This window comes from Trachurus trachurus (assembly GCF_905171665.1).
Source record: "Trachurus trachurus genome assembly, chromosome: 5".
Classification (NCBI taxonomy): Eukaryota; Metazoa; Chordata; class Actinopteri; order Carangiformes; family Carangidae; genus Trachurus; species Trachurus trachurus.
Window position 1 is genome coordinate 33,970,269 of NC_139896.1, and position 26,470 is coordinate 33,996,738.

The 26,470-nt window shown below is 40.8% G+C and overlaps 1 protein-coding gene across 1 annotated transcript in view; it reads left to right on the top strand.

Moving 5' to 3' along the window:
* The window catches only part of cdh22 (cadherin 22), an 83,066-nt gene that overhangs the window by 8,614 nt on the left and 47,982 nt on the right, over positions 1-26,470 (top strand). The window contains exons 2-4 of the mRNA XM_083971727.1: positions 3,220-3,514; positions 21,788-21,907; positions 25,708-25,875. Of these exons, the coding sequence (XP_083827853.1) occupies positions 3,220-3,514; positions 21,788-21,907; positions 25,708-25,875 (583 nt within the window). The remainder of the gene's footprint in view (positions 1-3,219; positions 3,515-21,787; positions 21,908-25,707; positions 25,876-26,470) is intronic.

The following is a 26,470-nucleotide window of genomic DNA, read 5'->3' on the forward strand; positions in this document are numbered from 1 at the left end:
CATACATATATTAATTGGCCGAAAAAGTATTAAGGGGACCAAGAGATTACAGAACAGTTATAAAGTGCTACAGTGCTAATGAAAGTGCTATGTGCTAAAGTGACGAGTGCAAGATTAAATTTAATCTGATTGCACCATGCCCGACTTAAATTGCACCATGCCCATGGCACACAATTGCACATGCAAATGTGTGTCTAATATTGCACTAAATGTGTATACATAAATGTATTATGTAATAGAAATTGAAATACATAAGTATATGTATACAATTTACAGAAAAAATAAATAAAAATTCAGAGCGGTGCCCCATACAATTATACATTATACATTACAATTATATATATTTTTATACTCCCTCAGCCCAAACACAGCCCAAATGTTGAACATAGTATATTTTCCCACCATCATATTACCATAGTGATGCGATGACTCAGCTGCCTGATCTGAAACACGATGAGCTCATGGAAATGCATCAAAGATCTGACCAATGGAGCAGCTCTGAGTGCCGGTAATAGAGTTTTTGTCTTCTCCCATCATCTCTCTCATGTAGATTTGTTAAGGGCACGTTTGCACTTCTGGTTATTTTTTGCCAAGCGAGTGACGTCCTGGCTCTGACCTTTAGTTTTGCAGAGAACAACTTAGCTAAGCGTAGAGTATGTGTTTTTCAAGCTGCCAACTTGAATCACTCCAGTGAGGATAGACTGACAGACGGATGGGTATATCCAGCCTGAGGGGGGGGAAATAGCATCATCCTAGCAGAATGATGAACTCACTCTCTCTCTGTGTGTGCGTGCATGTACTGTACAAACTGGTTTGCACACATATATACAGCAGGTAGGAGTTAGCATGGTGCCAGCTTTATGCAGTTTAATTAACACAACGACAAAGTATATTCACACACATTTCTTGTCTGTGGAATCCGATTGAGAAACACAGAGAGTGTGTGTTAAGAGAGAGTGTGTGTCTCGGGGAAACATATCCAGTGGATCTTGAGTATGCACACTTTTATTGGATAACTCCCACAGTTTGGACCGATGAAACTTGTTTTATTATAACTGAAATATTGATACCGCCAAAGTATCCAGCAGTATATTTTCTCTGACACCTTCCTGTATTTGTCTTCAGGATAACTCAGAATGGTGAGAAAAGGCAAAAGCATATAGATAAAAAAAAGGGAGGGGAAAATGGATGAGGGAAGCAATATCACAGCACAGGCTTGCATTATTCCACAGTTTTACGACAAATACTTAATGAAAACCCCCGCAAGGGTGATAGGAGCCTGTATTTAATTAAGCCTTAATAAAATATTAACCAGGGAGGCCAGGGCGATTTCCCCTCTCCCCTGGTCTGCTCAGTAGATTGAACCACAGTTACACTGCATAGACAGCTCTGAATTAGAATTTCAGATAGAAGGTGAGTGAGAGAGAGAGAGAGAGAGAGAGAGAGAGAGAGAGAGAGAGAGAGAGAGAGAGAGAGAGAGAGAGAGAGAGAGAGAGAGAGAGAGAGAGAGAGAGAGAGAGAGAGAGCAGGTCTAGTACTCAGTAAAGAGCCAAAGGGGAGGTTGGGATGGGGACCAGTGCTACTCCTATTGCTGCCTCTGGAATGTCTTCTAATCACATTAGGGGGCGAATATAACTCTGATTTATAAGGGCTCTTTTAAGTTCACTTTTCAGCACCGACACTGCTATGTCTCTCTACCTTTAACAATCTTTGAAATGACTTTGATCTCCTAATTTGGGCGTCACATCCTGTGAAGGACACAATGTGCAGAAAAGGTGTAAATCATCACTCGGAACTGTGGTGCCTTTTTCTTTTCTTTTTTTACCCAGTAATGGGGATGGCTGGTCTACAGGGAGCTCTGAGGAGGCATTAAGCCGCTACTGCTAGGTGGGAAAAAGATAAGTAATAGGTCGAAGGTACTAATTTCCTTTAGACATGGCTTATAGGAACAAGTGTCATTTTTGACAACTATTAGCTATACACATCAATATTCACAAACTGAATGGAAATGGAAAATGTGTGACTTATCTCCACAGAAAGATCCATGTACACTGGTGAATGTAGTGTCATCAGGTGATCTATGCCTGGGGTGCTGGTCCTGTGACATGTGGTTGAATATAACGAGAAGATCATAACCTCTGTCTTGGTGCAGTGATAGCTTTTGGCATCAGATGTGAAAGGAGTTGTGATCTTCCTCCAGCTCTCCTCTGCCTCCTGGTTTATTACCCTTTGCCAGGTGATACTGAGACCAGTCTTGGTCCGTACATTTAGTCCCAGTGTTTCTTGGCCTGCTTTCAAATGTACTCACTCTGTTGGCCCGAATGACAACCCTGAATATATACTTGTCTACTCAAAAGATACTGTCCGGAGGTCCAAAAGCCCTCATCAATAAAACTTTTTTGCTCCTGTAAAAAAATTGAAACATGAGACACTTCGATGAAAGCAAAACACAAATCTCACATTTGTATTCGCGCATTGTCCTGTCAGGCTGTTGAAGCAATCAGGAAGACTTTCTCCGGCTGTCAGCATTTTTCAGTATGACTTTACGAGCGCCTCGTCGTGACTTCATGTGACAGCAATAATTCTTTGCTATTTGACAGATGATTCAGTCCCAGGTCTGTTTCTGCAATAAAGACATATTAATGGACCACACGAGCCATCCCAAACTCCTAAGATTAAAGTGGTAATCATAAACACCTTTTGGACTGACTAACACCATAAATGAGCAGTAGCAGTGTTTAGGCCACAAATAATGCAACATTCTCTGGAGGTACTGATGTCAAACTGGCACTTTCTGCACAAAAAAAATCATCATTTAGAGCTTTTATTGACTGAAAATGACTAAACTAGTCTAAATAACCAAAAATATCAAGTCTTTTCAGACATTGAATAATAATAATGCAAATAAAGCATGTTCATATTTATTCCTAAACAACACAGCAAGAATATTTTAACTCAGGAAGAGTTTATAAATCAGTTTTTGTGGGAAAATGTCAATGTTTAATCCAGCAGTGGTTTTTATAATCTTCCTATAAAACCAGATGTGGTTCAGGTGATGACCTCATCAGTGTCTCATTAAGTAGAATGAGTTGTGTTGGTGTTAAATATATCATCATTGAATATAATATGACCCACAGTATTTTGAGTATAATATCCAAGGAAAAATATTGTCATGGCCTAAAAGTTTTTAATCTTTTTTCATTTTGTTTCAATTTGCAGATCCATACAGACTCGGACGACGGGGATGGCAACATCAAGTACACTATCTCTGGAGAGGGGGCCGGCACCATCTTCATCATCGATGAGCTAACAGGAGACATTCATGCTACAGAGAGACTAGACCGTGAAGAGAAGGCTTTTTACACGCTCAGGGCTCAGGCTCGGGACCGGCTCTCCAACGACCCTCTGGAACCAGAGTCGGAGTTTGTCATCAAGGTCCAGGACATAAACGACAGCGAGCCCAAGTTCTTGGAGGGCCCCTATATCGGCAGCGTGGCAGAGCTGTCACCCATAGGTAAGGCACCGAACATTTAGTACAACCAGGCGGTGTTACATCCTGATATGCTGTTTGAGGCTTTGAGCTAAAGATGGCCCAAAGGTGCACATACTCTACAGAATTACCACTTATATTACAGCTATTTCCTTGATGCATAGGTATGGGTTATAGGGGGGTACTTTGTCCTGCGCTCAAGGGGAAAGTAGAAAGTGCCAAAAAGTGCAATATGCTAAAGTTCTGCCCCATGGAAATAGAGTAGACAGCAGATGCTGGATGAAAATAGATGTGGAATCGGTGAATTCACTGTGGATGAGAAAGAATGGTGAAATGGACATTTGAGGAGCATCCCCATGTGGACTGTGTCAGAGCTATGACCCGTAGGTAGCAATGAGATGGAAAATGAAGGAGACGGCGCAGGCATATAAAGAAAGGAGAGGTAGACGAATTGCATTTCTCCCAGATGAGCTTTGTGGCTGTTCTGACACACTGTTATGAGGCAAATGATAAAGGGGGGAATAAGGAGGAAAGGGGAGCAGAGGAGAGGCACTTCACAGGAGTAGATAATCGCCAGAGTACACCACATTCTCATCCAGGCTTTTGACATTAAAACCACAATGCTTTTAATCTTGACAAACATGTTTTCATTTTGAGCGAGAGTATTACCAGTGTCCCGTGGCTGCTCAAACCCTCTCCACAAAATGGAAAAGACAGGTGAATGAGGGTGTCAGGGGCTTCATTTGCATGGTATTAATGTCAAAGACGCAGACGATGTTTAATAAACAAAATTCAGTTTAGCTGTCAAACAATATCACAATGCCACGTCTGCCCAGACTGGAGTGTGTGATGAGGGGATGTGCATTTGTGTGTGTGTGTGTGTGTGTGTGTGTGTGTGTGTGTGTGTGTGTGTGTGTGTGTGTGTGTGTGTGTGTGTGTGTGTGTGTGTGTGTGTGTGTGTGTGTGTTCGTCACATGCATATGTAGTAGAGGTGGGGGTGCTCGTGTTTGACTGACTCCAGGAGTGGTGAAAAATGGAATAGCTCTTCCGCGTTCAAGCCTGATTAGAATTAATTCCTGCTTCCTCAGCCTGATCCAAACCATGGGCATCTCTGCCTACAGTGCACTCATAAAAAAAAACAAATGGAGTAGTGTGTGCGTGTGTGTGTGTGTGAAAGAGAGAAAGTGCGTGGAACATAGCAATTGAAATGCAACAGAAAGGTAAAAAAACAGCAGATTAAGATCAAGATAATAGGAAAAAGGCAGAAATTTTGAAAAAGACACAAAACCTCAGGCAGCAACGGAACTATTATCTCCTCAAGAGATGGAGTCATAGAGCTCACACTTAGTTAATGTCAGTTAATGCAATCTAAATGATCAAGACCTTTGTGCATTGGCTGCCCTCACCCCTTGTTCGACCCTGTCGCACCCCAGTCAAATTAGACACTAAATGAGCGTGCGGTTCATGTTTTAAACATTGTTGTGGAACAGCGGCCCTAATGAGGGAACAGCTACTGCTTAGTCAGGCATTCTCCTGCTGCCCTCTCCCCGTGTCGTTTCCTTCCGCTCTTCTCCTGTTGCACATCAGCTAAGGCAAGCATTATCTTCTTGGCAGTGGCAGTGATAAGGTCATGAGCGCAATGACAATCACTGAAGGGAGTGAAAAGAAAGACAATAAAAAAAAACAGGTGTTGGGCAGTCTTGCTTGACAGCTACATGTCTCTCACTTCCATATAGGTGGAGAATATCACTTGTACTCCAGTTGAATTTGGTATCAGAGGCTGGTTTTTTACCTGTTCTTTTAGTCAGCAGATCCCAAACCAAAAATAATTGCCAGTGCCGCTGCCTAACAAATACAAACAGGGTAACCAAAGCCTGATAGCTCATTCCTTTTTGCGGTGGGCTGCTGTTGTTGCCGGCAAACTATTATGAACACATCAGTAGGCTACACCATTACACCGGATGATATGTTTCTTAATTACTGTTATTATACACATGTGCACTGTTGTTAATTTTGGGTCAGTCGCACACACACTGTTCTGCTGCTATAAACACTCATTGCAGAACCTGTGTATTACTGTAGCTATTATGCTTGAGTAACATCTGTTAAAAATTGCACTGTCCAGCTGTTTGAGGAACTGTGAAAATCTCCCATAATTATCATTATCTGTTTTGACTGACTTAACCTCCTGAATAGGAAGAGAGGTAGGTAAGTCAGAAGATTTGAGACACTGTTATGGTCAGTCTTTTTATTGGGTTTGTTAAGAAAACTATAGAACCACCATCTTGATCTTTTTCAGATTCAGATTCAGATTCAGATATTTTTATTCATTTACTTAGAAAGAAAATGTCTTACAGATGAGCAGATGCAACAGATGTACATGAAAGGGAACCCCAAAGAAGCAGAAACTGCTTATAAATGATTTGTTTGATATTTAGTTTGTCATACACAATTTGTTCAAGTTTGTTCAGATTTGAGTAGCTCCTTTGTTTCTTCTGTGTTGTACTGTATATTCATTAACAAAACAAAAATGTTGTTGATTACAGTATATGGGCACGTTGACATCGTAAGTAATTTAGACTTCATTTTCCACTTTGCCTTTTTGGATGCATTATACACTTAAACCCTGATTTGAATCAGTATTTTATTTAATTTGGACACAGTTCCTTTGATCCAAGCTGATGGAAGCAGGTTGTGAGCATTAGCCACATGAGTGATATGCTCACTGTGGTGTTTTATGACCGACTCCACAGCGAACTGCCATGGAAAACGTGAGGCCATAATAGTAAGAACGTAATCAGTAGTCCACTGCCTGAGGCGTACTCATTTTTACTTATCCCTTCTGTCATGTCTCCCAGTGCACGTCTTTGTCTTCGCTTTACATCCTCCACCCCTACATCCCCTCCCCTCCTCCCTTTTTTGTTTTTGTTTGAAGAGGCTTCCTATCTGTCTGTTTAACATCTCGTGCCAAAAATAACGTTTGTGTATACAGTCTAAAAAGGAGAAGAGAGGGCAAATGAAACACGAGTGGCAAAGATGATGATGAAGAGTGAGGGCCCGAGCTCTGTGTTGTCCTGTGGAAAATGTGAGGCTAATGAAATTGCAGCCTTAAATCAAATTTGTAGTGCACGGGTGATTGAATGTTACTTTGAGAACCATGCATGTCTGAGACTGAAGAGGGAACATGCATAGAGTTGCCCGGCAGAACACTGGCCGTGTCCTCTGGCTAATGATGACATGACTGTGAAAGATGGATTTACTACAGTGTCGGTGTAGAGGTAGAGGACGACCTGAACTGAATGTAACCTTTGAGAAACATGCAGCTGACTAGATGCTGCTACTTTGTGCTTCCTTCAATTATTTACAGATCAAATATGTATTTAATGTATTCCAAAGTCTGTAATATGTATTTAGTTTATCCATAAACTTTGTCTGAGTGGTGAAGAAGTTTGATAATAAATGCCAGTTTGGTGGGTCACTCAGTAGCTGCGTTTCCATTACAGATTTTCGCAAAATAAAAGCGATATTTCTGAAACTTCGAAAAAGTGCTTTTGGAGGTGTTTCCATTGAAATGTGTTTTGCGAATGAGCCGTAATCTAGTCTTGCGATATCCCATAATTCTCGCCCCGTGAGACTTCACTTTGAGGAAGATGGAAGTAAGTGTCTTGCATTTCCGTGGTGATGGCACAGCGATCTCAGCTGCTACAGCTGCTGCTGTTATTGTTTTTAACAAAGACGAAAACAGCGCTTGATTGCTGAAAGGCAAAGCCCGTGTGGCGCTGGCAGCGGCCGCAGATAAGAGACAGCAGCGTTGATGAGGTGCTGACAACCATATACGGGGGTTGTGTCCACACCACACAGCCGGGTTGGTTTATGTGACTAGAGGGGACATTTAAAAATGCAAAAAAAGTGTTTCCATTACACTTTTGCGATGCCAGTTATATTGATTAGTCTGAAAAACCATCTCATGAGAGCGTAAAAACTTTTTAGCGATATTTGACAGTTTTTTCGAAATGTAGGTATTTCCATTACTAGTTTTTAATTTATATTTAGGTTTTGTACATTTCTAGGGGTAATGGAAACACACCTACTGTCACCAGCTGTTGGATCTATTCAAGCTAAGCAAAAAAAGAGAAAAAAGAAGAAGAAAAAAACAACTCAGTCCTATGTTTTGAAGAGTGACACAACAGTCAGGTCAGTTATTTGATCTACTTGATATGTCTGAACTGTTTGGTGCGTAAAAACTTCAGCACATTGTACAGGGTTAGGAGTTCACCCAACAGCAGACCAATGGGTCACTGTTTAGTAATGTCTGCCAGTGCCACATGGCAATAAAGCTCAGGGTTCAAACTTGTACATAGGACTTAGTTTGTACGTCTTTCAGGTGTCATTGTGGGTTGTACTGGCCACCTGTCTCGCTGTTTCCTCAGCTCACTCCCAGTGCATGCATATTGAGAAGGGTGAGGGAATTGATTCATATGGTTGTTGTCTGGTCACAAAGAAACACATTTATAACAAATGCATAAATTTCACTCACACAATGCTGCACTGGAGCAATGAATCCTTCATCTGCCTTTTGTTCCTCCCTCTGGTGGTATTAAGTGCTTTCACCACAGAACAGTGAATTCATCATTTCCTCGTCTTTTTTCCCCTAAGCACAAGGATCAGTAATCTTGAACAGTAATCTTTCCAAACTGAACTCTGTAGTGTTGCTGCTTTACACCCGCCCTTCTCCAAATACTGAATATTGAACCTCATTGTGAAGACGTGCTGCAGTGTGTCACTCGGTGAACTTATAGGCCTGCGCCAAAGCCAATGTCAGACAAACAACGCCAAACTAACCGAAGAAGATTTAAACTCTGACCCCAAACTGAATTTTTGAGTTTTGAGTTTACGCCCCCTCCCACCATTAAATTGGTGAAAATTGGTTCAGCACTTTTTGTGTAATCCTGTTAACAAATAAACAGACATGGGTTATGGCATAACCTCAATGGCAGAGGTAAAGCTTTGCATTAATATGGTAATGCAAGCCCATAGTACTGTATTCATTAATATGTAGGAATTCCCCCCATCTAGCGGTGCGGTTGCATATCGGAACGTATTCTTGATGTTGCATTCACGTGAAATGGGGCAGACGTCAGACAGACAACAGACGCTGCATGTAACAGGATAAACAAGCCTCTATGTAAACAAGTGGTCCACCAGCACGAGGCAAAACAATACAGGTGTGACAATATGTTGTCATGGTGATGTCGTATTGTTTACCTGACCCACTGCACCTGAATGCAACATCAGTGCCTCCGTCCTTCCTCACACTACACAGTGGTGACAGTTTTAACAGGTCGAGCCGACAGCTCCGCTGAGTTTCTATGGTTACCTACGGTCACGCTGCCACTCAACGTAAAAAATGGCGATGCAACATGGCCGCCTCGGTTCGGTGCGTCGCCCACTTATGTATTTGTAACGACTTGTAACAACTCATTCTAAGGTACCAGAAAGCTTTCATTTGTATGCGGGTGTGATTCCACTTCAGTGAAATACGTATTTATGAAAGACAGATTTGATTTTTGTTAATAAAAAGCCAAATAAGTTACATACTGGGGCTTTAAGGGATTTGACAGTGGGTTGGACTAAATGTCTGACAATCTACCCACAACACCATGATAACTCCCAAAAGTGAAGCCTGTAATATAGGTCATGTGTGTTCATTTGTCAGATAAATTTGGATCGTAATGAGCTGTTTGTTGCTATAAAAAAAGAGAGTGACATTATTATCAACAATTGTGAATGTCTCACTACTGGGTTGGGCAGGCTTATCAGTCGATTCTTGATACGTGGCTGCTCTGGTTACACTACGTCACTAGTTACTGCTTTAGTCTCAACATGCAGGGTAATGTATGACTATGCATGGAAACAAAGTACTAGTTTCTAGTTGTGGTTGATTGGTGTGTGTGTGACAGTCCCTGCAGTGTGTAGGTGTGTCTGTGTTACCAGTGAGAACGTGATGTATGGTGGGTGTGTCTAATACCTGTGTTTTCCCGAGTTTGCCATGGAACGTGTAGTGAATGATTGAAGCCTGATGTGGAGCACCTGGGCCCGGTTCACTTTACAACACCCGCACACATTACACTTATACACGCAGCCACATCCACACTACTGATACCACTGACTTCCACATCCCACCTGTTTAAACTGTTTACTTTAAAGCAGAAGTAAGTGATATATTTGTGTTAATATAAGTCTTAAATAGTTATATCTTCCGACAGCAATCACTTACATAGAGTGTTTGGACTGAAACACGGGTCTGTCAGTCACTCTGCTCTGCTCTGAGCCGAGGAGAAAACATTTATCGTATCCTACAGTTTTTATCCAATGAGGAGAGAGAACGGCATGCAGGGCTGTGTGTGCAGCCAAGGGACGCCGTGAATGTGGCGACGTAGGGACGAGGACTGTTATGGTGCGTTCAAGGAAACTCGTAGACTCGTGTTTTTCCGTCCTGTGAAGTTGTATCAGTTTGATCTGGTACGAGTTCACGGGTCGGAAGTTACGAGTGGCCGTTATAGTGACTTTCACCGGTAAAACAGGTCGGAAAAACACGAGTGGGTTGCCTGGAACGCTACAAAGTCGTAAGTTGTGACTTGAAGCTGTAATTTACGATTTCAAAAGCCTGCCTGGAACGCAGCATTAGCCAAAACGACCGGATCGCTTACTTCTGCTTTAAGCATTTTGTTCAATGAATTATCCTTATTTCGTCCGTCGTTTGTGTCCCCCTCCCTCTCCTTATGTTGCAATCTCAATTGTCTATCTGATCTAAAAACATAATGCAGCCGTATCTGTCTTGATTCAACTCTCTTCATTTATTACTTGTTTCAGTACATTTTTCAGGAATAAAGGAGATAAAGACGCATTTTGCTCTTAAACCTGCATGCAGATCTATTTGATTAATGGATTCTCACTAACAGGTTCTTTTTCCCTGACGGACCCATCATTAATGTAAATCACCAGTGATATTAAAAGCTAATGTTGCCTCATGTCCATTGCAAAGTGAAGCTAGAGGTACAGTACAGGTCGATCGCCCTTTCCATTATACAAAGCCCCTAATTGGCAAAAATCCATGTGTCATCCTGAAAGTTACATTAACATTCACTGAGACCACTTAAAGTTACATAATGTGTCCACATGTAAAGAATTATATGACCTTAAATGCTGGAAGTTTTTGGGCAGCCTAAAGCATTTAAGAATATATGGACTACTACAATGATTATACATCCCGTTCTTAAAAAAAATCGTTTGACAATTTGGGAGAATGTGGATGTTTATGTTTATTCAAAATTAATTGTTCTATAAACTATTCCTTCAAGAACAGAGCCAGAGTAGGAGGTGTAAATAAATGAAATGTAATGCAGCCAGGATGAGCTTGTATTATCTATTCCATGTTTTTGAACTGCTGCACAATTTGGTTCCAAATACAATTTTCATTGGATGTACAGTATATCTCGACTGCAGGCCTATAAATGTGAATGGTACTGACTGACTGAGTGATAAAGTTTCATTTACAATACAGTCAGTGCTTGCTTCTCTGTTGGTTTTTGATTTCTCAAAGTGATTAGAGAATGAGACGTCAGTTCTACAGTACTGTAGGTCGGGCTCTCCATCCGCTGTCACACCATACAGCAGCTCATGTGCAGCACGGACATGGCTTAAGAGTAACAGCTGGTTATGGTCTTAATGAACCAAAGTCATTATTTCATACTTGTCCCGATGTCTGACAACTGAAAAAGACAAATCTCTAAAAAAGGACAGGTTCATTGGGAATTCAGCTGTTAAAATATTGTATATGTGGGCACAGAGAGAGTACAGGAGAGAAGAAGAAGAGAAGATAAACAGATGAAAACAGATGATGTGGTCCAGATATATATTTGCGTCTGACCTATAGACTTGTTTTCACTTTCTGCATAATAAAATATATATCTAGTCCTTAACTACAGACTGATCTGTTTTGACTTAATGACACATTGCTGAAGTAGTAAAACATGCAGTATACCCACATTTTGTTTTCTTGGTTTTTAAAAGTAATGTTTGACTACAGTTTATAGTATTATACAGTTATGATGGGGACTGGGGGTAAATAGGTAGAACATGATTCTACTGGAGATTTAAAAAAAAAAAAAGCCAAATGCAGCTCATTTAAAAATGAAAAGAAGCAAATAAGAACTAATCATATTCTGACCTTAATTCAAAATTTAAAATTGTGATCTATGACGTACTGTAAACTAGACATTTTAGTGGCTGTAAACTGAGCTGAACTACAGTACTGCAGTTTGATTCACTGACAGTGCTCAAGTTCAGTGCATTTGAAGTTTGCCACAGTCTTAAAGAAATGCTTGAAAGGGAATCATCACAACTTGCTGGTGATAGTAGACTAATTGTTATAGGCAGTTGGCTTCATCTCTAGTAAGATGCAGCAGCTATATAGAGCTGGTGTCCTCATCAGTGTATTTTGCTCAATATGAGTTGGTGTAAAACCTTTGAAAATCAAAATTTTTCCTGAGGAAACTGTGTTTTTCTCTGCTGACAACTGAGTTTTCATCTTTTTTTAAAAATTAAATTGCATTGCCATGTATTTCTCAGATTTATTTTTGTTGTAAATCTTCAGATCTGATCCATTGGGTCTGTTAGGAATCGTGTTTTCTCATATCTTTTAGTTGAAGTTTGTTTTGTTTTGTTTCTTAGTTATTTATTTCTTGGTTTCCTCTGTTGCATTACCTCTACTGGTGTTTTCTAATGACTTCTAATGACTTAATTTTGTATTCTAAGTGAGCTTTTTATTCTTTTTATTTATCAAATATGGGATTATTTTTCCACATACAGTAGTACTGCTTTTCCCAAAGTAATAGTGGGCTTGAATTCTGGCTTGCAGCAAGACTCACGGTTCCTTGAGGAAGTGATTGAAACAGGCTAGATTTCCCTTTAAAACAATGCTCACTAGTTTTCACAACCCACTTCACTGACATGACAAAATATGTTCATGTTATGTATTGTGACAGTAGTTGACTTATAGATGAATGGATAAATACATGTGAAGGTTCAGTGACAATATTTATTTATGGAGACGTGATAAACACTATGTTAAATAACTGTGACTGTGGATTTAAACAGAGAAACAGAGTGGGGAACTATTTCTTTCCCTCAGGCAGTGTGTCTCATGGCACTTCTTCTAATGTTGAATTTGGACCCTAGATTTACTTTTCTACATCAATAACAGCTTTTCAAATGCACTGTAATACCAGGTGGCTTACATAGGATGACATGTAGGACCAATGTATATATATATATAATATATACACACATTGGTCTATTGGTCTATCCTATTTTTTTTTTTAGGAAAGCCACATGATTAATATTTGAACTGGATTTCATCTCTGTTCCCTTTGGTTTTTCCTCAACCAGTCAGTGTTTAAATATTCATGTAGCTTTGAGCTGTGGCTTCAAAAGTTTTAAAAACCCAGTGGCTGAAGTAATGTCAAACTGATCTGCTGTTTTCAACAATAGTATACATTCATATAGGTTGGCGTCTCTAACAATTTAACATTGGATAGATTGAGCATTAAGAGACTGTACGTATAGTGCACATACTGCTCAGACATTGTTGGCAGTGGCACAGTGGCATCACAAGCTAATGCATATGCTCCACACGCCCAGGTAATATTGAAGTAATAAAGACATACCTTTTCCAATTTGAAATCAGTATTACACCGTGTTACAACATGCATACTAAGACATCCGTCACTCTCTTTTGTTTTTTGTGGGGGGGTTTTCTATTGCAGTCTTTATGTGAGTTGACTGACAAAATAACTCTGTTTGTTGGGTTTGAAACCATTTAGTCACTGAGGCAGACATCCTTCCCTATCAAAGGTCGGGTGACAGCGAGCGAATCGGGTGGAAATGTGACTAGGAGGGGCAGCTCTTGATGGCAGAATCACAACAGGGTGAAAAGTTTCCATGGAGCTAATCCTGTGATTGATGTGGTTCCATTAGAGAGGACCTCAGGACCTCTGAGTGGCAGAGATGTGGCACAACACGACGTCTGTGCTGTAGCCTCTAAACCTCAGGTAACACTAACTGACAAACCACAGTGGCAGGCAAATAACAGTCTGATAATGGACATTAAGCTGACCGCTGTCCTCAGCTCTTATCCTCTAATGACACAAGCTGATGTAGTGTAGAATTACCAAACACAAAGAACAACAGGAAATGGTTGCCTGAAACCGACATTTATCCCATTCTCTATCATAGGCACCATCTAATTTATAAAGCCGGGTTGTAGAAACTGACAAACAACAGAGTCCAACCACAGAGATACGACTTAAGACAATGTCTTGTACTTTTATTTACTAAACCAACGTCAGTGTCTGAGGCTTTCTATACCTTAAAGGGATAGTTCAACATTTTGGCAAATTGGCCCATTGCCATAATCGCTATAGTCAGCAGTAGGTTCGTTACCTTTATTTGTCGGTGTAAGCTATTTTTAGAACGGAGGAGCGGAGCGGCAGGCTGTTCAGAGCTACACTGTGGAGGCTAATGGAATTTCTTGGTTTCCCTCATCAAACTCATCAAATACAAAATCCCAAAACTCCAAAACGCTTTCGTGGACAAGTTGTGACCTGCACAATCACCACGCTATGAGATAATAATAGAACGTTACGAGACAGAGTTGTTTTAGAGGTAAATTCATGCAAAACCGCTGATGCGCGTTGCGTTCAGGGACAGTTTTTCAGCAAGCAGACTCTGTATTTACCTCGAAAACGGCTCCGTTTCGTAACGTTCCATTATTATCTCATAGCGTGGTGATTGTGCAGGTCACAACTTGTCCACGAAAGCGTTTTGGAGTTTTGGGATTTTGTATTTGATGAGTTTGATGAGGGAAACCAAGAAATTCCATTAGCCTCCATAGTGTAGCTCTGAACAGCCTGCCGCTCCGCTCCTCCGTTCTAAAAATAGCTTACACCGACAAATAAAGGTAACGAACCTACTGCTATGACTATAGCGATTATGGCAATGGGCCAATTTGCCAAAATGTTGAACTATCCCTTTAAGGCTTGCTATCTCTGTAAAATGCCATAATCCCTGTAGATTTTAAAAAGTCATTGCATTTCTGTTGTTGAGTTTGGTTGAATGGGAACTGTATGGATTTTAGATCAAGTACAACTGAGTTTCAGGATGTCATGACTGCGGCACAAATAAACATACAGTACTGTGGTGCATCAGTGTGGTCAGAGTTGCTTCTCGAAATATATATGTATATACTATATATATATATATATATATATATATCAAGTGAAGAAATACCTCATAAATTACCTGGAGAGGATATAGAGAGTGTCAACACTGAAAGCCCAGAGAGCAACGCAGGTGAAACATTGTGGAATGTACTTTCCACAAAGTATCTTCTTGAAGGTCACTGCCCTAACAATTGGTGTTTACGCAAGTATAACATTGCAAACAAAATGCACAAACTACATGGCATTTGAAGGGTCAAGGGTGTCTATGGTAACTGACACACAGCATACTGTAAAATAAAGCAAAAAAAGTCGGAGCAAACTTCATCATCATGTGGATAAACTAACCGCATATTGGTCATCTAAACGGTTACTTACTCGCATGAAAAAATATTAAAACAGAATAAAGTGAAGAATAACAGCGCTACAGCCGGTACATGCTTTGCCTGCACACGTAACGGGTCAGCCACCACCGGAAGTAAACAAAACGGTGTTAATTGCGTTAATTTTTTTTTAAGCACTAATATGTATATATATATATTTATTAAAAAGAATTTTCGTTGGATAGTCCTGGCAAGTGAACTGCACACACAGTGGAAATCATAGCTCAAAACAAAGAACTCGAGGGTCCAGGATATAAGTAACAAATTAAAACATGTACATACTAAGTAGGGCTGTGCATTAGAACTACCAACACATCACACACCTCTTTTCTCTCTCTCTCTCTCTCTCTCTCTCTCTCTCTCTCTCTCTCTCTCTCTCTCTCTCACACACACTCACTCAGTCACATACTCGTGCACACACACACACACACACACACACACACACACACACACACACACACACACACACACACACACACACACACATAGCACAAGAGATAAATCCCCCCCCCCCCCCCCCCCCCCCCCATTCCTTTTTGTATGTAATGTGAGAACTCCACAAGGGGATTAAAGTAATAATCACCCGTCTTGTTACTTTTGTCCAGAGAGGTTGCCCAGGAGGCTGCAAATTGCTGCAGTCACCATTAGGACAGCCAGGGCCTGTCATGCTAACCATAGATGAGACATTTGGAGCAGCCGGATCACAGGAGAGAGCAATGCAACACGGCAGGTTCAACCTACAATCAATATTCTCTGCCAAGCACCTTTATGTATATGACCACTAACATCCTCCATTATGCGCTCGACCACAGTGCTTGACATAATTGATTTTGGCTGATCTGTGTGTGCATGTGTGTGAGTGTGGTCATGTGTATGAATCAGGATATTTGTGGTGGGTTGAGGTAAGAGAAGAGGGAGAGAGAATGTGTGATTCAGTGTGTGACCACACAGATGTGTATGTCCACAGCAGCACAGTCTAGTCACAACTGTAGTGTTGGATTAGTGAGTGTCAGAGTCAGGCAGAGCAGTGTGGACATTGTCTTAGTGTCTTGTATAATATACAGTATATTATTTTTTAAAGGTATAATATGTAGAAATTTCCCCCATCTAGCGGTGCGGTTGCATATCAGAACGTATTCTTGATGTTGCATTCACGTGAAATGGGGCAGACGTCAGACAGACAACAGACGCTGCATGTAACAGGATAAACAAGCGTCTATGTAAACAAGTGGTCGGCCAGCACGAGACAAAACAATACAGGCCTGACAATATGTTGTCATGGTGATGTGGTATTGTTTACCTGACCCACGTTTTACCGTCTTTCTCTCGTCCAGTAAAATGACATCCGGTTGGTTTGCTGATGGCCGTCTGCCTGACTGCACCTGAATGCAACATCAGTGCCTCCGTCCTTCCTCACACTACACAGTGGTGACAGTTTTAGTCTTATGTATTTGTAACGACTTGTAACAACTCATTCTAAGGTAGGAGAAAGCTTTCATTTGTATGCGGGTGTGATTTGACTTCAGTGAAATACGTATTTATGAAAGACATATTTGATTTTTGCTGATAAAAAGCATAAGTTACTGGGGCTTCAAGTATATTTTTCGAGGCTTTTTCACCTTTAATGGACAGGAGACTTGAGAGAGAGAGACAGGAAATGGAAGGCAGAGGGGGGGGGGAATGACACGCAGCAGGGCCGCTCAACGCAGGATTCAAACCGGGGTCACCTGCAGTGAGGACTATAGCCTCAACACATGGGCCGGGTGCTCTAGCAACTGAGCTAAACACCGCCCCGATATAATATATATTTTGACATGATGCAATAAATGCACTGTGGTTGATGGTTGATCAAATCCAATAATGATCAATAAATGTAACTGGACAAACCTGAAGGATTTTTTTTTAACAGTATTGAAAAGTTACTGCACAGAAAATGTTTTTTTTTTTCTGGGTTGAGATGTGACTGACAACTTGCCACACTGGCTGACAATACTGTCTACAAACCAATAATGATATGATCTACTGTATTTAAAAAAAAACAGGAGTTCAAAGGCTAACAAAGATTAGATTTACAATCTCAGCCAGGAGAGATGAAAAATATCGCTAAGTCCTTGTAGAGATCACGAAAAGGATCAATGTAAGCAGACCATTGGCTTTTATGACATGGCAGATTTTTCTTCCCTTTATACTTCATTCTTTTTCACCCTCTCTCTCCCTCTCCCTCTCTCTCCTGGGGCATTTATGTGGATGAGAGAGAAATGAATCACAGTAGAAGTAGTGAAGAAATAACTTTTCATGTGAAAACACCTCAGCTTTTATGGCTTTACTAAATGATCCATAATGCGGGCGGGGAGCACTCAGTCCTGCAGATTAAGGCGGGTCGGAGTGGGAGAGGGGCTCAGTGCTGCAGCCGTTAGACCCCTCCACTGAAGCCCGCACCAGTACGGCACCAGCTGAGATAGGCACAAATCTCTTTTACGAGGCTGCCTCTTAAATAGCTGTCAGTCTAGTGTCTCACACGTGGCACTCTCCTCCAGCTCCCCTCGCAGTAATTGAACCATCTCTCCCAGAGTGCTGAAATGGTGTGGGAAGCCATTCCGACAGCCTGTGTTGATACCATTAAACCAAACTCATGCATAAATCTAACTATATAGCCATCGTCACACACCCTCCACTGAATCCTCCTCCCCCAAAAACATCCTAACTCTTTACTCCATTTCACCAGAGATGGCCCCAGGGCTGGTTTTCATCGAAATATTATTTACATTATCCTTCAAGGGATATTGTGCATCACTTAAATACCATTTTCACCACAGACTGCTTGAGTGTATTATTATTTTGGGACAACTGTTGCTTCCTACACATTCTCCTCACCATGACAACTGTGAGAACCACATGTTCCAGTGAGAAACAACGTAATAATTAGAAAAGAATCATTTACTAATGTGGCCATTCAACACTAATAATAATATTCATATTTTATGCATGATAACGTTTTTATAACTGGCAATTTATTTACTGAATTAGCCCTTAATCTCATGTACGCGGCAGGGTTTTCAGTACCCTTATAGGGGAGTTATCATATTATAATAATAGAATTATAACTATTAAATAAAGATGCAAAGTAATGTGTAATAAACAGCTGCCATTCAATTGCAGTAATGTCCCAGGCAGTTTGCTCTGCCAGAGGATTTACAAGGAATCACAATACCGTATCCTCATTACAGTTGCACAGCAGTGAGACGGTGTAACCCTGTCTAGTCCGTAGTGATGGAGGTGGCTGCGAGGAACACTGCTAAACAGAGTTGCGCTAATGAATGCTCTTGTGAATGCTAGGAAAGGGGCTAAATTACAGTTTGCTGTCACATCATCTAATTATTACACTGAAGGGCAGTTAAATTACATTTGAAAGTCAGAATATAATTTTCTCTTTTTAATATTGTTTTGATGCTGGGAATAGCTGCAGGCTGCTGCATTAGTTGCACCCTAAGCAGTGTGAAGGGATGAGTAAGCCAGATGACTAAATATGTATTTGTTAAACAACTGTCAAAACTCAGACTAGTGGCAAAATTAAGGTCACGCACATTAATGAACTGCAGTAACACCACGTGGAAAGACATTGTTTTTGTTTAATTCAGTCTACAGATGCAGCTGCAGTTTAACCTGGCCCTGGTTCTGAGTGGGCATGGTCAGAAATGTGTCAGCTCTGTTATAGTATTTATAGTGTAACAACGCCACAGTGGGTGCTATACTAAATACACACTTTTCTACACTAAATGCAGAGCAAGATTGAAGCATCAGCCACTGGGTGTCAGCAAAATAATTTCTTTCTAAGTGTCAATCTCCTGCTTAGTTAAAGTGAGGCAATAACATGAGGTATAATTAACTCTGTCATTCACTTTCACTCGTCTCATTATTGCACTGATACAGTATGTGGAGAATATGATGCTGGAAGGTTTGTTGTATTACCAAACCAAACAAATTCAGCCTAAACAAATGTGTCCATGAGGGGGAATAAAGAGAGGCAACTATGTATATTGTGGTCATTAAAATTATTAGTGCAACAGTAGATGCTGCCTCTTCTGAGAGCAATTTGTGCTTCAGCTTTTTAGTTGGTGAGAGAAAAACAACTCTTTAGATAATGAACATCTGAAAGTTCTCCCCATTAGACACATTTCTCATATTACTGCTATATGCATTACATTCCAATCTGCGAAAGTCAATATTTTTTATTGAATTCCCACAAGTCCATCAAAAGTAGAATCTGCTTAAGTCAACGCCAACCACGCCAACAGATAATGTAAGTAATGACTTCTCACACTGAAAACACTGATGCCAGCCAGAGCTTTAATACCAACCTAAGTGCCAAACTCACTGCCTCACTCCTCCTTTTAATATAAACACAATAAAGAAGCATTTGCATTTATATAGTTCTTCCAAGCCATCTGACGTTGCTGCCAGGCAGTACCCAGAAACAGCTGAGCGTCAAACTGATTGTTACCTGAGGAAAATTAAGATAAGGGAATAATCCCATGGACGAAAATGACTGTGTTGGATCCACAGCAGTGGAGCCAACCAGGTAAGCAGAATTAACAAACCACTGCCTGTTGCCAGTAATGGAAATGCTGAGGCTTTGTACAGTTTTATGATTTTAATACAATAAGAATGATAACTCACTCACCCCCCAAAACTGGGATGTGGCACATCTTGATCTTCTGAGGATCAGGCTGGTGTGTACTTTTGCATATTTGGATGAGTTAATGACTATATATGAATTAAAAGCTCATTCCGCCCTAGTTAATATGCAGTGCTTTGAATCCACAGGGAGCTGCAATATATCAGGATTTATCTGAGAACCAAACAAGGTTGTTGACAGTACCAGAATTTATGATTCATTGGTGCTGCAGACACTGGTCCAACCAATTGTCCACCCACTTTTTGTGTGTCTTGACTTATCCCTTCTCATATTGTTTCCTATGATACTTTACCTTTGTGCTAATTTGTCACATTCTCATGTTGTTCAGAACAGCTGCAGAAAAGCACACCCTCATTTGTTTCAGTGTGACCATACACCAGGTAGAGCGCTGCATCATACAGTATGCTAGTGACATGTTACTATGCGAACAGCCCAGCACTTTGGCCACATACCTGCAGAACAAAAGACAGCTATAGGTGACAGCGGCACCGTGGTCATCTGAGGCTGTCTGATTTAATGGCCGGGTGACTTTAATGATAATCCACTGGCCTCTCCCTCCTTCTTTCCCCCTTAGGAGCTCTGCTGGATGACAGGAAACAAACAGTGCTCTGACACTTCCCACTAATTAGCATCATTAGCATACGGCCATTATGTGGCTGGACAGTAGCATGACAGGGCTCTAAGAAAGGCTACAGCAGTGACCTTTGGTGGACAACACCAGCTGTCAGTAATTACCCATAGCATCGGCCAGAGTGATGGAGACAAAGACTGACTCCTTGTCCTTGAGGACCTATGGCGCGCAGGAACGTCTTCCTTTTTATCTCCTTTTTGCCTGTAAGTGAAATTATTTATAGAAAGAAGAGAAATATGCTCACATGCTCAAAGGCAAGTATGCGGTTGTTTCTTATCCTAAAAATGAAACACCTTAAAGTTTCATAGGCTTCAGGCAAAGCTTTAACTAAAATGTGTGACTAAATGGAGAGATGCGCCTGCGTATTTGCTGCCAGAGGCTTGTGTATGCACACTGTTGACAAATACGCTACACAGGGTGAGAAATAATGACTTAAACACTGTTGCTTCATAAACGCCAATTTTAAGGTTCCATGTGGAAATGACTCTTTTCTCTGCCTAAATGCCAGTAATTACCGCTAATTGTTTGCTGTAGTTTTCTTAAGCTTCTAACCGTCTTTAAGGATAGAATGTTGACTGCATGTTCCCTTTCATCTCACAGAGCAACTTCTGTGCCGATGTGCGGCAAAACAACTCTGAGCGTTGGTATTATAGTGAAAAAATCATTTGAAACATAAAAAAATAAAATTTGTTTGGAAAATTATGTGCATAGAGATGATGTAGTTACCTGGTGCAGTGATACCCAAATGCATTAACCTCCCTCTCCAAAGTATAATCACAGACAAGCACGCATGAACGCACACTGGTGTGTGCACAAAATCACAAACAGATTAATGTTACTATGCTCGTCGTGCATCCCGCTTATTGATGTGATGGATTCCCAAGACCACGGCCTCAACCATCACAGCCATGTGCCAAACCCCACACGTTGCTCTAACCTTACCCAAAACCACATTTTCATTTGAACCGTAACAAAAAGGCAAAGCCCTCAAACGGTGCTTTGAAAGACTGGAGACAAGCCAGCCTGTCCTACTATTGTGTAAGTGTCCTCACTGTCAAGGACTGAAAGTCTCACTGGTCAAAGATAGAAAGTTTCAGGGTTTTGCATTCACCCTTAAAAAGAAAAAACGTGTACATCAACACATCTGCCCTTCCTTGTGTAGTTTATACCAACTTTTCCTCTTTCAGTCTGATTTAAACTCACATTTTTGGATTCCAGTACAAAGTTTCCCCAGTGGCCTCCCTGCTCAGAAGTGTTTTTTCCCCCCTCTCTCTCTCTTTTTGACATTTTGTTATCTCTTTTCAACAGGAGCGTCCGTTATGAAGGTTACCGCATCAGATGCTGACGACCCTACATACGGCAGCAGTGCTAGAGTGGTGTACAGCGTGCTGGATGGAGAGAAATTCTTCACTGTTGATAAACACACAGGTAAGAGCGATAAAGACCACACACTCAGCACTGGCTGCCTTTAACTCACGCAAGATTCTTTTCTTAGCGTTGCTTGTTTTTTTTTTCTAAAGCAATCTCAAGCTCAGAGACCATAATTCCCAGATCAATCAAAATTTGCAGCCAAAATCAGGAAATCAATTTGCCAAACACAAGCAACTTTACAGAGCCAGTAACTACTGGCTGCTCTTACAGTAGCAAGTGCTCTAAATACCATATGGCACAGTTTGTTTGGTTGTGTTTAGCACAACCTTCAAGCATATCTTTGGAGATTTTACTTTAGATGATAATTATGTTATTCTCTCACATACATTGTGAGAGAATAACGTGTTCTTAGGAATATGAGTATGATGAATTACTTTAATTTATTCCAAAATGTTTTGGTTTAATTGTTTTTGATTTACATTGAACTGCTGGTCTGCTGGTCAATTTAACAAATTTGTTTCGGCAGTTGCCCACCACTATATCTACAATAAATCCTAGGGTTGTACTTCAGCTGGATCTAGATTTACCCCCTAAAGAATTTCATCCAAGTTATATAATCCAAAAAGTCCCAGTTTCCCTCAGAGTCTGGATCTTATAGGAGGGATAAGTCTTGACCCACAGTCTTTCAGAAGTAGCTTAGCATCAGTGTTGCCTTCAAATGCCCCCCAAGGGAAATGCACTAAAGTTTTAATGATTCCTTTTTTGGTCTCCTCCACTCTGATTTGGTCAGCCTGGGTGCCTGGATGATAAATGGCTCTGCCTTGGTGGGACCAGCCAGGAGAGACTGGGTGGTTTATTCCAGCCTATGTCTCCCGACCCCCCACGCTACCCACAACCCCCCCTCTCCTTCACCATTTTTTTAGGCGGACAGGCCAGCTTAATGGGTGCGAGTCAAGAAGGTCAATATGAAGAGGACACAGAACAGCTGTGAAATCTGCCTCATTAATATCACTCTCACTCACCCTGACAACAAACTGAACAGTCTCTGTGTTTTCTCTGTCGCACTGACCTGAAGCGGAGGTGTCCCTGAGGCAAAGGAATTATTTTTTATAAAGACTGAACCCTGGATATAAGATTTTTTTTTTTTTTTTTAATTTAAAAGTGGATCATGGCATCATTATACTGTAACATAAAAATAGTAATATATTTTACACATTTTAAATAAACCGTCTAACATATATGTATCTTGTTTTCCCACTACTGATTATTTGATTTACTTAAGGTAATGTATTCATTCATCCTTATCCAGGAATACAGAAATTTCAGACTGATGTACATGGGACCTACATTTGCATTTTGTGAAGTGAGATTTCATGCACAGAATTGTAACAAATACAAAATGATAAATAGCATTTAGTACAATGTTCCTTATGTGCCATATGCAGTTCCGCCTACAGTGGCATGAGGTACTGCAGACTCCGCCTCAGAGCCTCTGGATGCATTTTGTGCTGGTGTGTGTTCTCCACATCAAACCCCCTGAATTATATTGTTGAAGCTTTTCCTCTCAAAATGGGTGAAACACCACTCTGCAGTTGTTTCGACTGTGCATTGTTCCTTGTTGCAGATTGGATTTTGGGTCTGTGCTAACACGGAGCCATTTACCTCCTCTTGTACCTCGTTTCAAAAACAAAATCAGCAACAAGGGATGCTTCCATATCTTAACGGCCAAGGGAACATGGGAATCGAAACAAAACAAATGGATAAATAAGACACGTGTTCTGTGTAAGAATGCAGATATATATGTATAAAATGTTGATAAAGACATCTCCTGGATTTCACGCCTTGGGTGGCTGTGCTGCATGTGCGCTATAGCTTTGTGCACAGGGTCAGGGTTCAGCAGAGAGCAGCAATATGTGCAGATCATTGCTTGCTGACAGTGCACACAGTGGCAGAGGAAATGAACCCTCTCCAAGGCGCAAAGGGCAAGCAAATACCTAAGCCGGGAAAAAATAGCTCTTTGCAGTTTTTACAATGGCGATGAAGGTCCAAATTACAGAACAGCTGGTTTTGTAAAAGCACAGTAGATTTAGATTTCCACTGCCTAGCCAGATGAAAACAGAAATGCAATTGATGTGAGTGAAAAAAAATGATTGGAACATCACCATTTATTTCATACTAATGGAATGCATTACCATACTGAGACACTATTTCACAGTTGGTGTACACGGCCCCATTACCCGGTTAAATTGGTTAATGTTAAGAATATGTGATATGCATTAGAATGTGGAGCATGTGCAGTCGACTGACTACAGCACATTCATGACATGCAGACTATGTAGAGTCGTCTACTCTCAGGCTCTGCCATGTTATAGTGTTGTGTACTAGTTGTGGACTGGAGTTTTACTCTTGACAGCCCTAATTTGAATGCATCCCCCCTGGCTTTTGTTGGATAAAAGAGGGCCATGTCATCTGCCTCCCTCCTTAACTCCATTGCTGCATGTACTGTATTTTGGCTACTCATAGAACATGGCCCAGGGCTAAATGTGACTGGAAGCACTGAGTTGTGTACCCAACACAGTGCAAACCTTTGGGAATGAGACAGCACCAAGCCCAGGAAATGCATCAATAGATTCTGATGTTGAAAATCTCAAGGGGTAAAGTGGAATTATATTACTACTGCACACTAAACCAGCCAGCTACTGATGCTGCTGCCACTGAGCCAATGAGTAGTATGTCTCTTTTAAACTAAGAAGTGCCATGAGCTAGTTTGTGTGAGCGTGAGAGAGACATACCGTATAGAGTGAAAAGAGAGACCCCAGTGCTGGCCGAATGTAGTTTTTACCAATTAAAAAAAGCATACATTTGTTCCCCAACAATGACAAATCATCATGGTCCAGAATCAAATCTAATGTAAAGTTTAACTAGCTTTGTTAAAAACATTTCTCTTTTCACGTGCTTATAGCTGAGCTCTTTTAAGAACTTAAAACTTCACTATTTTATTTTATTTTACTTTTATTTGCTCTTGCTTTTAACTCTGTTTTTAGTGTTTTGTTTGTTTTTATTCTGTTTTATGCTTCTTTTTTTAATGTTTTGTCTTTATGTAAAGCACATTGAGTTGCCTTGGTATGAAATGCGCTATATAAATAAAGATGCCTTGCCTTGCCTTTGTTGCACAAATTTTTGCCATGGTAACCAAAGCAGGTCATCTCGTCTTGAGTTAAAAAGTTGGTGCTTGCATTAACATTGTTATACAGGAAGAGTTAGTCTTGTTTCACCTTCACTCAGTCTACAGTACAGCCATGTTTTATCTGACCAACCATTCGGTTAACATTCAACAGCGTGTGCACCGTGGACCAAATGAAGTCACTGCGTTTGTTTGGCCTCCCTCTGTGCGCTTCCTAACTCTCTCTCTCTACATTATATCACTTTCTCTGTGTCCCCCGCTTACTCTTTGGAAATCTACTTCTTAGGTTTGAGTGCAGTTTTACCCACCATGGAAGGAAGTAATGCTGTTCAGGGTGGCTGAGGCATGCCTTCATTCTGCCCATATATATTATTCATTTTAATACAGCTGAGCCATAAAATAGTATATAGGCAGAGGCGCAAATATGACACAATCTCCTCCATCCAGCCTGTCTGAGGAGGTGAAATGGAATGTGCTGCACTTATGCCTCCATAATACTGTGCTTAGCAAAAGTCAATATTCAAACTGAGAGGCAAAATATAGTTAGTTATTGCGTAAGTGTGAACCAGCAACGTAACCTTTCCATTGGCCTCACTTCTTCCCCAACTCTCTTGCTCTGTTTCCCTCTCTCTGGGGCTCTCCTCCAATCTCTCCCTCGTCCCTCAATCATTAGGGATCATCATGACAGCAGTGGCGGATTTGGACCGTGAAACACAGGATCGTTATGAGCTGGTCGTCAAGGCAACAGACATGGCAGGACAAATGGGCGGTCTCTCCGGCTCCACCACGGTGACCATAGTGATCACAGATGTTAATGACAACCCACCACGCTTCCTGCAGAGTGAGTGTTTCCCACACATTCTTCTTTCTTTTGACGGAGAAAGACATGGCGACACAAAAGGAGAGGGAGGAAAGAGCAGAGAGAAAAGTGTAAAAGTGAGAATTGAAGGACAGTAAAAAATATGAATACGATGTAGTTTTCAACCCGCAGGCTTGCTGACACCAGCAAGCATTAGTGGTCATACTTAATGGGCTGCATGTAGTCCGAAAAAAATCACAGAGCCTAAATTTATGGGCCAATCAAAACTACAGCCCATAACGAAGTAGTCCATCAGATGTAAAGAATTGATGCGTTCCACTGCACATTTGATCATTACTTTCAAGAAAGGCTCAAGAAAAGATGAAATCAATATAGATGATAGTTTCATTATTGTAATATTATTGATTTATGATGGTATGGTGGTTTTTTGGGGCTTTTCAGTGCTCAACAGGTACTGTAGAGTTAAAACATGCAACTGAAAATGCAGTCCGTCTCCCCTCATCGCACAAACATACCTAAATCAATTGCATTATGGCAAATAGATTAAGAGTCTGGTTGCTGATTCTGCGAAATAATTATCATTATTTTCAAATAAAACAGCTTTCATTTCAACTAT